This window comes from Rana temporaria, chromosome 1, assembly GCF_905171775.1.
Source record: "Rana temporaria chromosome 1, aRanTem1.1, whole genome shotgun sequence".
Lineage (NCBI taxonomy): Eukaryota > Metazoa > Chordata > Amphibia > Anura > Ranidae > Rana > Rana temporaria.
Window position 1 is genome coordinate 281,438,081 of NC_053489.1, and position 13,324 is coordinate 281,451,404.

At 45.1% G+C, this 13,324-nt stretch overlaps 1 protein-coding gene across 1 annotated transcript; it reads right to left on the minus strand.

Annotated features, from left to right (window-relative positions):
• Positions 1–3,694: 3,694 nt before the first annotated feature.
• LOC120914355 lies at positions 3,695–13,076 on the minus strand. The gene is made up of 3 exons (XM_040325068.1): positions 13,038–13,076; positions 7,117–8,302; positions 3,695–4,099 (listed from the first exon to the last, which is right to left on the minus strand). The coding sequence occupies exons 1-3, from the start codon at positions 13,074–13,076 to the stop codon at positions 4,092–4,094; spliced, it is 1,233 nt and encodes a 410-aa protein (XP_040181002.1). The 3' UTR covers positions 3,695–4,091.
• Between the last annotated feature and the right edge of the window lie 248 nt (positions 13,077–13,324).

The following is a 13,324-nucleotide window of genomic DNA, read 5'->3' on the forward strand; positions in this document are numbered from 1 at the left end:
GTTTAATGATATGTCTTTATTTATCTACAAAATAGTAGTATTTATTCTAAGAGGTCACCTACCAGATTGTATTCATAATTAGATGTACTGTAATGTATTGAATTGTAATATTTATTTTCTGAAAATATTTTCAAAGAAAAAAGTAAAACAAAGGTTGTATACTGTAAGGAAAGGAATAGCCGTGCAGCAGGAATTGCACGGCAGACACACACATTCACGGCACGTCGGCGCGCGCACATGTGTGCCTGTCACCCATGTTGCCGGCCTGATGTTGATCCGGCTTGTTCTCACTAACGATGTTTGCTTGATACCCCGACCCTGGCTTGTTTTTGGCTTCTCTTCTGCCTGCTGCTCTGCTGATCTGACTGAACGTTACCGACCCGGCCTTCCTGACCCTGCATCTGCTCCTCCAGCCTGCTATGCCTCTGCTCTGCAAATCTCAGCCTACCACAGTTCTGGCCAGCCTAGCCTTTGCCGTTTTGCCTGCTGCATATCCAGCCACGGACAACCAGCCATACTGAATACTGGACTGATCCTAGGCACTCCTTAGTCACTGTGCTTCTCTGGCTGCTGTCTCGACCTTAGTGGCCGACAAGCTGGTGTGGTAAGAGAGGCTCTCCTTTACACTTCAGGCTCATGAACCAGGTACGTGACATACACACAATTTTGTTAAATAACAACTGTGTGTGTGCGCGCAACAAATCAAATCCAAAATAGCTTGCCTGCACCCTCTGTGTATCACTCACAGACAAAAATAAACAAAATAAAAAGTATAAAAATAAATAAATAAATACAGCCAGTGACTGACAATCATTACTCTGCTCAAAGTGGGGGAGGGGATGTAATCAGCCATTTTCGATTGCACAGTTCTCGGTGCAGAGCTGGGGAGGGACAGATGCAGTATCGGATCAATGCCCTATCCACCTAGGGGAGTATATGTTTTTTTTATATACCCAATACTTCTCTTTTAAATAGTATCCACTGTCATGTAATTCAGGAACAGCCTATAGTGAGTAACAGAACTGCCGCTCACACACTGAAGCTGAGCCGGCAGACATGAAGTTGCCGCCTCTTACAGGTCACAGTTGCAGGTCAGTATGTAGATCACACCATCAGTGTTGCAATCCATGCAATGCCTACACCTAAGAATGCTTCTTCCTTGATTCACCTGAGGGGGGTACCTAGTCATTTTGGCTACCAAGGTTTCCCAGCACCAGTGCGTCATGACACAGAATGTATATTTTGCATCATTGTGTCATAGCATCATGTCATGACATCATTGTGCTGTTGCTTGTGTGACAGCATCACATCACCCTCCCCGCACAGTCAGTGGGGGGGGGGCTGCATTGTGTACTCTTAGCAGCATCATTAATCTGCACACGCTGGCCCAGGTAAGTTGATCCTTTGATGCAGCTGGTGTTCAAGAAAAACTGGTCAGGCTTTCTCTGACCTGATTACCCTTTCTATGTCTGACTCACTTTCTTCATGGACTGATAAGTATACCTTTACCTTGAGACCCTCAAGCAGTGTTGCTAACCTACCAGATCAAAATTTACTGACACAAGACCCAAAATTTACTGGCATTTCCAAAAGTTACAAAATTAAAGTTTTAAGTGAAAAATTCTGTATTTAGGCTACAAGAACAATATGCAATTAGCAATGTGATTTAAGATAGATATTAAGGCAAAAAAAATGTGCTCTGGACGCTCAACTCCCTTTCACCATGACATCACATGACATGCTCAGGCACGGCTTCCGCCAGACCTACCCCAGCCGGTGCCACTTGAACCCACTGTAGCAGGCATTCGGATGGTCCCAGCTTGCTCTGGACCAGAACTGTGCATGCTAAGCATCTCAGACATATTTTTACTGGCAATCTTTTTCTGTCACTGGCAAGTACCCATTTTTTACTGACTGCCAGTAAAAATACTGACGTTTGACAAGACTGCTCTCAAGTGGGATGGTTTGAAGGACATTGTCTGGTATCTACAGTATTGCTTGCCCCCTTTTCAAGCTGCTGTATTAGTCTGTACCACACATGAACACAATACGTTGAAGAAATTGTGTATGCTGCCAGTTTATGACATAAAAGAGATGCTTAGGCTGCAAATAAATCATTCCGCTTATCTACTGCAAGTGACCATTTACATATTGCAATGTACTCAAGCTGTGCATTATTGTGGCACATTGTTGGCTCAGTAGGGCCTGAATGTAAGCCTGAGGCAGCAATATTATTTTTACAGACTATACTAGACATGGATACTAGACATACTAAACATACTAGCCATGGGTGTGTCCTTGGGTGTGTGAATTTCATGTAAAAGGCCTGCATTTATACTAGCAGATCTTGAACCACAGTGGTTCATTGAGTGGTATGCATGGCATAAGATATACTGAAGAAAGATGAGACATTTATTAAACCACTGTTTACAGAGTGAAGCATTGCATGACCCTTGGTATTACTAATTTTATCATTTACCATGTACTCAATGGACCTTACCTTACATGGTGGGGCTTAGCCATTTAAGATTATTGAGCAGTCACAGAGGTTCCGCAGGAAGTCTAATGCCGTGTTCACACGATCGGAAATTTAGACAAGAAAACCGTGGATTTTTTTCCGACGAAATATTGGCTCAAACTTGTGTTGCATACACACGGTCACACAAAATTCTGGTCGTCAAGAACGCAGCGACGTACAACACTACAACAAGCTGATAAAAATTAAGGTTAATGATTCTGAGCATGCGTCAAATTGATTCTGAGCATGCATGTTTTTTTGCGTGTCGGAATTGCATACAGACAATTGGAGTTTCTGCCAAGAACTTTTCCTGTCGGAAAACCAGCTCTCAATTTTTTTCCGACAGAAAAAGTCTGATGGAGCCTACACACGGAATTTCCATCCAAAAGTTCACATCGAACTTTTCTTGTCGGAAATTCCGACCGTGTGTATGCGGCATGACCCATATTGCACAATGTCAATATCAAGCTACTGTCCTCAACAATTTCCAAATGGACAGTTGATGGTTGAGGGTGTCGATCTTCTCTTTGTTCTTAATGTGTTTTTGGCCGATTATTTTAGATTTAGTGTATGTGCTGTGACTTTACTTACTATAATATAAAATGTTGATAGTATCCTTATATGAGGTTAGCACCTGGCACGTGCAATTATAATTTTTTTTTTTCATCTTATTAATTTATTTTGTTTCCCTCTTAACTTTATGTAATAGGGTGTATTGTGGCATTTAGAATCCAAGCAACATTTTTTATGGATAATGTTTGCATTCAGTTGATTTCTAATACTCCATAAATCATTTGATCCATTAAGCCACTGTGGCTTAATCCCTAAAGTAAAGAATTTTAAAAGATTCTGGATGGCCTATTATATGTGATGTACAGCATCAAAAATTCACACCATCTATATGATAATGTATATAAAACATTTGCTTACTTACAGAGAGAATTAATGGGGTGACCTTTCAAAGCTCTACTCTTGAAGAGACACTCTTGCAACCAGAATATAATAAACTGAACTCCAGATAATACTCTATGCTCCTGAAACTAAAATTACCAAACTTACTTCAGTAAAAACAAAACATCATTTCATAATTTGAGATTTTCCTAGCTTGTGACGGAAAATATTGATTATATGAAGACAGGAGGCGAGTATCTTATGCATTAATCTTCCTTTATTAATGCTCACAGCAGAATGTATTTCTACAAAACTTCAATGTAAAAAACTTTTCAAAATAACTACCACCCCCAGCAGTCCATACAGTCTCTAACCACGCCCCTATGGGGACCTCCATAAAAGGGGACTGTCTGCGGTGGCTCTTCCTCTTTCTTTATGCGATGATGTCTAGAGGAAAAAACAGTGTCAACGTAGGACAGAGGTGTAACTTCGGAGTCCAGACCAGCCGGTCGACGTCCAACAGCTCCCAGGGAGCCGCTAACCACTGACCATAACCCAACGGGGTTCCAGGAACGACCAATCCCAACAGGGGATCTCAAAGTAGAAACTGTGTATCAGTAGAAAGATGGGAGTCCCTCATCCTCCAAACTGAAGAGTCCGTCGAAAGGACGTACGCGGAGCTTCAGTAGCCTGTGAAGAAGAAAAAACAGCCATAATAGGGAGGGAAGATACTCGCCTCCTGTCTTCATATAATCAATATTTTCCGTCACAAGCTAGGAAAATCTCAAATTATATATCAGACAGGAGGCTCATATCTTATGCAAGTTCAAAGCTAACCGTAAACAGTATATAATACAACAATACACAGCTTATATTAGTCTTAAGAGATGACTGACAATGAGATATGATCCTGAGGTCTGAAGTAGAATTGGCGGAACGTGGATTCCGAAGACCAATCCGCTGCTCTCAAGAGATCGGAGAGCGAGCCTCCTGAGACGAGAACTTTGGTAGCCATAGCACTCCTGGTGAAGTGTGCACCGAACATGGTAACGTCAATGCCCGCCATTTCCATGGCGGTTCTCACCCAGCGTGCTAGAGAGGTAGACGAGACCGGTGAATGAGGTCTAACATATGACACAAGAAGTTGGGAAGAATCTGCAGGTCGTAGGTCAGATGTCCGTAGTTCGTATGCCCGTAGGCAACGAACGACACAGAGGAGTGGATGATCCGGGAATGAGGGGTAAAACACCGAGGTAATGCCAGTTTTCGTTCTACGTACTATGGAGAATAGAACCCCTTGTGGTGAGAATTGGCGTCTGGAGATATCTAGAGCTCTAACATCGGATACCCGTTTGACGGAAATCAGACAAAGAAGGACCGTAAGTTTTATGGACAGGAGCTTCAATGATAGATCCGTGTTGTCCCCCCAACTGGCGAACATATCAAGCACCTTGGACACATCCCAGGTCGCTTGGTATCTAGGCCTAGGGGGACGTTGGAATCTTGCACCCGTAGCAGACGACACACTAGTGGATGTCTGCCAACAGGCAGGGAGTCTACGGGATGGTGTTAGGCCGAAATTGCTGACCGATAGATGTTGATTAAACTGTATGAGCTACCGGAATCAAATGAATCTGCCAGGTAATTGACTACTAGTGATACAGGTGCCTGTACGGGATCAACCTGTTGTTGATCACACCAACGGACCCATCGTCTCCAGGCCGATCGATATGCCGATCTAGTCCCGGGGGCCCAGGCCATGGCGAGGAGATTCTGAGCTGAGTCTGAAAGGACTCTATGAGAGATTGGGACCCGGAGACTAACCACGCGAGAAGTGGAAGGTTGTTCTCTTGAATTAGGGGATGGGGTTCCCCGTTCGGACCGGTGAGAAGGTGGGGAAACTGTGGAACCAGTCTGGGAAAATCTATGGACATCTCCAGTAGAATTGGGAACCAAGGTTGGGTCGGCCACCATGGTGTAATCAGCACCACGATCGCTCCCAGGTTGGAGACTAGGAGAAGTCTGGGGATTAGTTGGAAGGGAGGAAAAGCGTAGTGTGTTCCCTCTGGCCAAGGTTGGCGGAGAGCGTCCACTGCATAAGCCTCTGGATCCGGCCTCCAGCTGAAGAAGCAAGGCAGTTGGTGGTTGAGTCGGGACGCAAAGAGATCGAAGGATAGCGGTCCCCAGAGCTTTTGTAAGAGAAGAAATGTCGAGCGATCTAGTCTCCAGTCGCTGGAATCGCGCAGATACCGGGAGTTACAATTGGCCACCGAGTTGTGAATTCCCGGGATGTACTCCGCTATAGGAGTGATGCCGTGGGTTAGACAAAAGTGCCAGAAGTCCTTTGCAATATAGGCCAAGGTTCTGGATTTGGTGCCTCCCAGGCGGTTGACGTATTGCACCGCCGCCACATTGTCCATGCGAAAAAGGATGCAGCATGTGGGAGTATAAGGCATGAAACTCTTGACCGCGAACAGAGCTGCCAACAGCTCTAGCGCATTTATATGGAGAGAAGTCTCCGAAGAGGACCAAGTTCCCCCTGTGGAGGCTGCGCCGCACCGGGCGCCCCAGCCCAGGCGACTGGCGTCCGACTCTATGACGATATCCGGACTGGGATTGAAGATGGTTCTGCCGTTCCACTCAACGGCGTGGTAAAGCCACCAACGTAACTCCTCGGTGGTTTCTTGGCAGAGGGGAATTTCGTCTGAATACCTGAGGCCTTGTCTCAGGTGCATAATTTTGAGCCTCTGAAGGGCTCTGTAATGTAATGGGGCCGGAAATATGGCTTGGATAGACGCCGCCAGTAGGCCTACTAGGCGTGCTAGCGTACGGAGGGAAAGGTATCCTCTGCGTAGCGCTGACCGAATTTCTTTGCGGATTAGAGTGAGTTTGGTCTTGGGTAGACTGAGGGTGGATAGGACCGTGTCCACTGTAAATCCTAAAAATTCCATCTGTTGGGATGGGATTAAGATCGATTTGTCGTGATTGATTACAAAGCCCAGTCCTTGTAAAAGGGATATAGCCCAGGACATGTGGAGAAGGGCCTGGTTCTTGGAATAGGCCATAATGAGTATGTCGTCTAGGTAGATGATTAGACGTACTCCCCTGCTCCTCAGAGCTGCCACCACAGGTTTCATGATCTTGGTGAAACACCATGGGGCGGACGACAGTCCGAACGGGAGGCAAGTAAATTGCCATATTTTGCCCTTCCATGGGAAGCGGAGAAGGTATTGGGATTCTGGGTGAATGGGGACCGTAAGGTATGCGTCCTTTAGATCTATCTTTACGAGCCAGTCTCCAGGATGGAGTAGGTCCCGAAGGAAGTGAATTCCTTCCATCTTGAAATGCCGGTATTGAATGTACTGGTTTAGGCCCCTGAGGTTGATCACTGGTCGGTATCCTCCTCCTTTTTTGTGTACTAGGAAGAGGTTGCTCATGAACCCTGGGGAAGAAGGATGCACTTCTATAATAGCCTGTTTGGAAATCAGGTCTAATATTTCCTTGTCTATGAGAAGGGAGTTTCGTTTTGCAAACCGAATGGGAGGGGGGATGATGTTGAGAGGGGGTGGGACAAGTATGTCTATCACGAACCCCCTTACTGAGTTTAGGATCCACGCGTCTGCCGTAATCGCAGACCAGGCGTGGGTAAAAAATCTCAGACGACCCCCCACAGGAATGTGATCGAGTATGGTGTGGGGTATGCTTACCAGTAGGAGGTCGGGATCGAGGATAACCGCGTCCTCCACGTCCGCGCCAAGGTCTGCCTCTGGGAGGAAAAAAGGGCGCCGGTTGAGCCACAGGTGGGGCGTAGGATGGAGCCTGGTAGTGGTACTGAGCCGGTGTTCTACCCTGTGGCCTATAGTAGTTGGCACGGCCGGCAGAACGGCCTCTACTTCTGCCGGCCCTGTTGAAAACCTTATTGGTTCCTGTCCTCCTTAAGGAGTTCTGTGCCTTGTCTAGGCTGGTGAATAAGCCTACAAATTTATTAATGTCTTTGATGACCATGTCACCAAAAAGCATGCCCTCAGCCGATGGGCCGGGTTCGGACTCCGCCAGATGTGAAAGCTGGGGGTCAAGGCGCATGAGGATGGATCTGCGCCGCTCCACGGAGCATGCCGTGTTGGCAGTGCCGGCTAGGCATAGGGCTCTTTGTGCCCAACCCCTTAGTTGTGGGAGATCAACAGGTTCTCCCGAAGCTGCAGCTTGTTCGGACAAATTGAGTATCTTAGTAAGTGGACCCATGAGGTCCAGGACGCGGTCCTGTATTGAGCGAAATGATCGTTCAATACCCTTCTTCTGAAACTTCCCCGTTTTAAGGAGATACTTGGTTAGGACCGGGTCCACCTCCGGGGTGGCTACCACTTTTTTGGGTATGGAGGGTCTAGGGCATTCAGCCCTCAATTTGTTGCGGGCAGTCCTATCTAAAGACTTCCTGGCCCATAATTCCACATATTCTGCCACATGTGGCAGTGGGGTCCATTCCCCCGAACGCGGATGGGTAATTGCGTCCGGGTGGAAGAAAGGTTCCCCAAGTGCGTCCAGAAGGACTTGGTCCTGCGTGGCAGGATTGGCGGCTGTGTCAAGCGCCGTGGCCCCAGCATCCTCTACGTATGATTCGGTGTCTGATACGTCCAATCCCTGAGAGGGATCGGCTGAATCGTCCTCCGAGGAATCAATGTATGAGTCCGGTTTAGCCCTCCTAGAGGCTCTATACCCCTTTTGAGTCTCCCTGGGGTCCAGGGGTCGAGAAGTTTCGGACTGATGCTGAGGTTGGTAGACCGTGGTGGGGGCTACCTGATGCAAATTGTTTACTTCCCCTGCCGGGGAGTCATGCACCACCAAAGTGTGCTTCCTCTTATGTGAGGATTTTCCCTTTTTTGAGGGAGGTTCATCCTATTGGGATGGTACTGTATTAGTATTATTGGGCTGTAGCGTCCAAGCGGATGGGGTGGTGGATGCCAATGCAGCCTGGATGGACATGTGTATGATGTCCTGCAATTGAGAGGCACTCAGTGTATGTCAGCATGTAATTTTAAAAGGAAAACCTATGAGGGATACTGCTTCCAGGTGGATAGTGCAGTTTAGTGTCTGACTCTGCAAAGATCTTTGCAGTCTAGGACGGATGGCACTGCAGGGGTTATGCAGTCTAAAAAACGGATGGCTCTGCAGATTATTGGGCACAGAAATACCTAGGCAGGGCTCTCACTATGGGCTCCGTCCTGTCCTCCCTTCCGTCGGCGCCAGACTGGTGACGGAGGGGAGAGGAGCTTGAGATCACCAGCGCCCGGGAACGAAGTCTCGCGAGACTTCCCCGCTGGGCGCTGATTGGTCGGGTGGACGAGAACGTAGCTCCGCCCCCCGTACGCGCGCGCTGAGAGGAGGAAGAAGAAGGATCCTCCTTCAGAATGGCGGCGGTATGGCGCAGGGCGATCTGTGCAAGGGGATAGTACCAGGTGAAGAGAAGGGGAAAAGAGTCCCCCGATTGACAGAGCGGAATAGCGCAATTACAATAGGGGAAAGAACCTATTAATGTAATGTACATTACAAGGCAAAGACAATACATGGAAACATTATATATATACAATTAAATACATACAGAAGAAGATCCTAAATAAGGATAATCTAGAGGAATATATATATATATATACAATTAGGGTAATAGCAGTCAGGAGAAATGACAGGGGAATCCCTGCACTGACTGCACTAGAAATTGTAATCATATGAAATCAATACTTATCTTATCTGTGAGCAGAAAGAAAGAGGAAGAGCCACCGCAGACAGTCCCCTTTTATGGAGGTCCCCGTAGGTTAGAGACTGTATGGACTGCTGGGGGTGGTAGTTATTTTGAAAAGTTTTTTACATTGAAGTTTTGTAGAAATACATTCTGCTGTGAGCATTAATAAAGGAAGATTAATGCATAAGATATGAGCCTCCTGTCTGATATATAATCTAAATATATTCAAATAAAAAAATCAAACAGCAATAGTGGACTTTACACAAGGTCACACATAACCTTACAGACCGTTGTTTTTGCTGCGCTTTTCGGCCACTAGTGGGGCACTTTTAACCCCCGCTAGCGGCCAAAAAAGGGTTAAAACTGCTGGCAAAGTGCCGCTGCAGCAGAGGAGCTGCCCATTGATTTCAATGGGCAGGGGCACTTTAGGAGCGATGTATTCACCGCTACTACAGCACCTCAAAGATGCGGCTGCAGGACATTTTTTGAGCGTCTTGCCAGCGCACCGCTCCAGTGAAAGGAGTTGCTCTTTCAGGGCGCTTTGCAGGTGCTATTTTTAGCGCTATAGCGCCTGCAAAGTGCCTCAGTGTGAAATTAGCCTAATGCCGCGTACACACAATCAGAGTTTCCGACAAGTAAAGTTCTATGTGAGCTTTTGGTCGGAAATTCCGACCGTGTGTAGGCTCCATCGGACATTTTCTGTCGGAATTTCTGACAGCAAAAATTTGAGAGCTGGTTCTCAAATTTTCTGAAGGGAAAAGTCAAAAATTTCGATCATCTGTATGCAATTCCGACGCACAAAAAAACAGGCATGCTCGGAATCAATTTGGCGAATGTTCGGAATCATTGAACTTCTTTTATTTCAGCTCTTTGTAGTGATGTACGTCACCGCGTTCTTGACGGTCGGAATTTCAGACAACATTTGTGTGACCGTGTGTATGCAACACAAGTTTGAGCCAAAATTCTGTCGGAAAAAAATCCACGGTTTTCTTGTCAGAATTTCCAATCGTGTGTATACGGCAAAAGGCTGAATTACTAAAAAATCATTATATTGTCAACATTCTTAAATCCTTTAGTTTCAGGTTCTTTTTCTCAACACCAAATATCAGCAATCCCATTTCTTTAGAAGTAATGACAAATATAATATAATAAAGGGAAAAAACACAAAACATTGTTGTCTCATGTTGTACATTTTTATTATGCGCGTAACCAAGTTGTTACATTGTTTTTTGAAGGTTCACTTGCTAATTTGTTAAGTTCCTATTTCTGGATAGACTGATTTCTATGGTTAGTACTCTGTATTTATAATGATACCATAATGTAATAGAATGGCTATTGCAGTTTGAAGTCACCAGGAAACTTAGTGAAATTCAACCTATACAAATTTAGCCGTTCACTTTGAAACCCTGGCATGTGCAAATAGTTTTCACATGATTGGATAACTGAAGTGAATGTTCACTTAATTTCAACTTGTTTAGTAAATCAGCCCAACGGTAACTGGACACAGAGAGGATAATTGCTGCACACCTCTGGGGCATCATTTCCCTTTGGAAGTCATGAATGTCTTGGGTACTAAAGGGAAATTTTATAGCATTTAAGAAAGGAACACCTGAAACCACAAAGACTGATAAAATATTAGTTGTCACTTAAGATAGTTGACTCAGTGTTGATCTTAGAGTTTGGTTACAACTCATCCTGATTTACCAGCGACAATCCCTTTTTTAAGGGGTCTGTTCCTAAAAAAATTACAATCCCTGTTTTGAGGGGTCTGTTCCTAACACACCCTCAGTTTTGCCCCTGTCAAGTGCCCCAGCCTGGACCACTGATAGGGGAGTACAGGCAGTCCTCTCATCCTGGGCCCAGGTCCCCCTGGCAAGAGTGAATCCTGTAATTGTTGTGTAGACTGACTCCAGCTAGACAGATCACCACTAAGACCCAGCCAGTAGAAGAACCTTGTGGTTTCTACCCTGGAGCATGCATGGCAGAGGTAAAGCCATTGCCCATGAGACATGGCCTGCAGTATTAGGATGGGGTTGGAGATGGAGACTCTGCTGCATAAAGAGAAAGATAACCGCTCAGGGAAACCGGAGAGCCACTATCCTTGGATCCGAACCTTGGGTGCAGGCAATGCAATAGTAATGCAGGCTTGAGGAAAGAAGATTGGGACAGCCGCACTCCAAAAAAATCCTGGTTTATTAAAAGTTGATCACAAAACAACATGCCACGGCCAAAAAACAGAAAAAAGCTGACGTTTCGCACTATGACTCAGTGCTTATGAATAAGCACTGAGTCATAGTGCGAAACGTCAGCTTTTTTCTGTTTTTTGGCCGTGGCATGTTGTCTTGTGATCAACTTTTAATAAACCAGGATTTTTTTGGAGTGCGGCTGTCCCAATCTTCTTTCCTCAAGCCTGCATGTGAATTTTATTGCTGCTGGCTTCATACCCGCCTATTGGCCCACTCACTGCCTATCAGACCTGTAGCACAGAGCTGAAGAAGAGTTTCAGAGCACTTCCCCTGATGATGCAGGTTTGACAGGTGAATGGGGACAAAAGCTGGCAGCTGCATAATTTACATATATACAGTCAAAACCCAAGGCATTCACCAGAGTAGCAGATACAATGCTATGCCAAGATACGGTAAGTGCAATTCAGGCAGAGATTAGGGAATTTGTACTGGAGGTGGTTTTGTCATGTGGTTTGCATAGGGGGGGGGGGCGGCAATTTTTTTCTTGGGAGGCACTGTATTACTTCCGCCTAACCATTGTGTTACACACTTCAGACTCCTGCAGTCTGTGTGCAGTCTCAGAGCAGTGTAGGTTTTATTTAGCCATACCCCTTATAGCCTCTCCCACTGCTCAACATGGCCACACCCACTATTCGCCACAGCCTGTTATGTGCATGACATCATTGCTCTCTTCGGAGTGACAAATATTAATAAGCCCTCCCATACATGAGGTAGATACACTGCATGTTTCATGAATATCATATTCACTGCTTTTTAAATCTTCCTTCTAAATAACAACAACATATGGTACTCACCTCTGTGACTCCACCCCTCTAGCCTAGTTAGCCTTTTTGTATTGCCTTTTTTAGACCCTGTTGACACCTGAGCAATTTTCTGCTTCAAGCTTGTAGCTCCAATGCTACAAGCCTCAAGCATGAACCTTCGGACGTCACATGAAGGGGGCGGGGTATGTCACGGGGTGGCGCTCTTGCCTATATAACAGCCATTACCATGAAAAGACAGCAGTCGGCGCGTCGTCTGCCATCAAGGCGGCATTTTTTTCCTATTTTTTGGGTTTGCCCGCTAATACGCCTGCTACATTGCTTGGCTCCATTTTTTTTACTGTTTTTTGGTTTATATTCTGCTTTAGAAGGGACTCAATCCCTGACAGCAGATAAGTCACTGGTTGCTAAGGATGCGCCAACTATTCACTGGTTGTCAAGGATGGCAATCGGTGGCAGCTCCTTAGTAATTGAATATATTTGTTAAATAGTGTAAATTAGTGAATTTACTTTTATATAGGTGTATGCAGTATTTACTGAGACTTTCTTATTTTTGTAGTAAATACTGCATTAACCTATTGAATTGAATTGAGATTTTACATATCACATTCAATATTTGGATACATGGCCCAAATATCATAACACTAAAATGAATAAACATGTGGCTAGGACTTAATAGACACCTAAAAGCTAAAGAGATACTAACAACATTTTAAAATATTAACCAATCATTATTTAGACAAGCATTAAAAAATGTTTATGGCTGATCAAAGTACAATTTGGTTAGTCCTTAGAGAACAGCGTATACAATACTATATCAACACTATAAGTCAAAAAGGTTGCTAATGACACCAACAATTGGACACGACGAATTATGCATGATATACATGCAGGCTCATAGCATCCTCAGGACCTTCAGAAGTCATCTAGATCAGCCAAATATCACTAGCAATATCTTTTAGTGAATTGAGCCATGGGTTCTATAGGGATGGATCATGACACTGAACCTGTATATCACAAGGAAATTGCTCCTAGTTTAACTAGTTTATTATTTTATCTTCTGATAAACTAGTTGACGGGTAACTCCACTTTCATGGGAAAAAAACCAACAAATTTAACAAAATAGCCTATACAAATGCAACTCCAGTTATCAGCGGTGGCCGGTCCATAAGGG

Coding starts and splice junctions, on each gene's coding strand:
- LOC120914355 (XM_040325068.1), bottom strand. CDS start 13,076: ATGACTTCTGAAGGTCCTGAGGATGCTATGAGCCTGCAT. Junction 8,303..13,037: donor AGGATGCTATGAGCCTGCAT/GTATATCATGCA, acceptor CCATCCCAATAG/GATGAACCTCCCTCAAAAAA.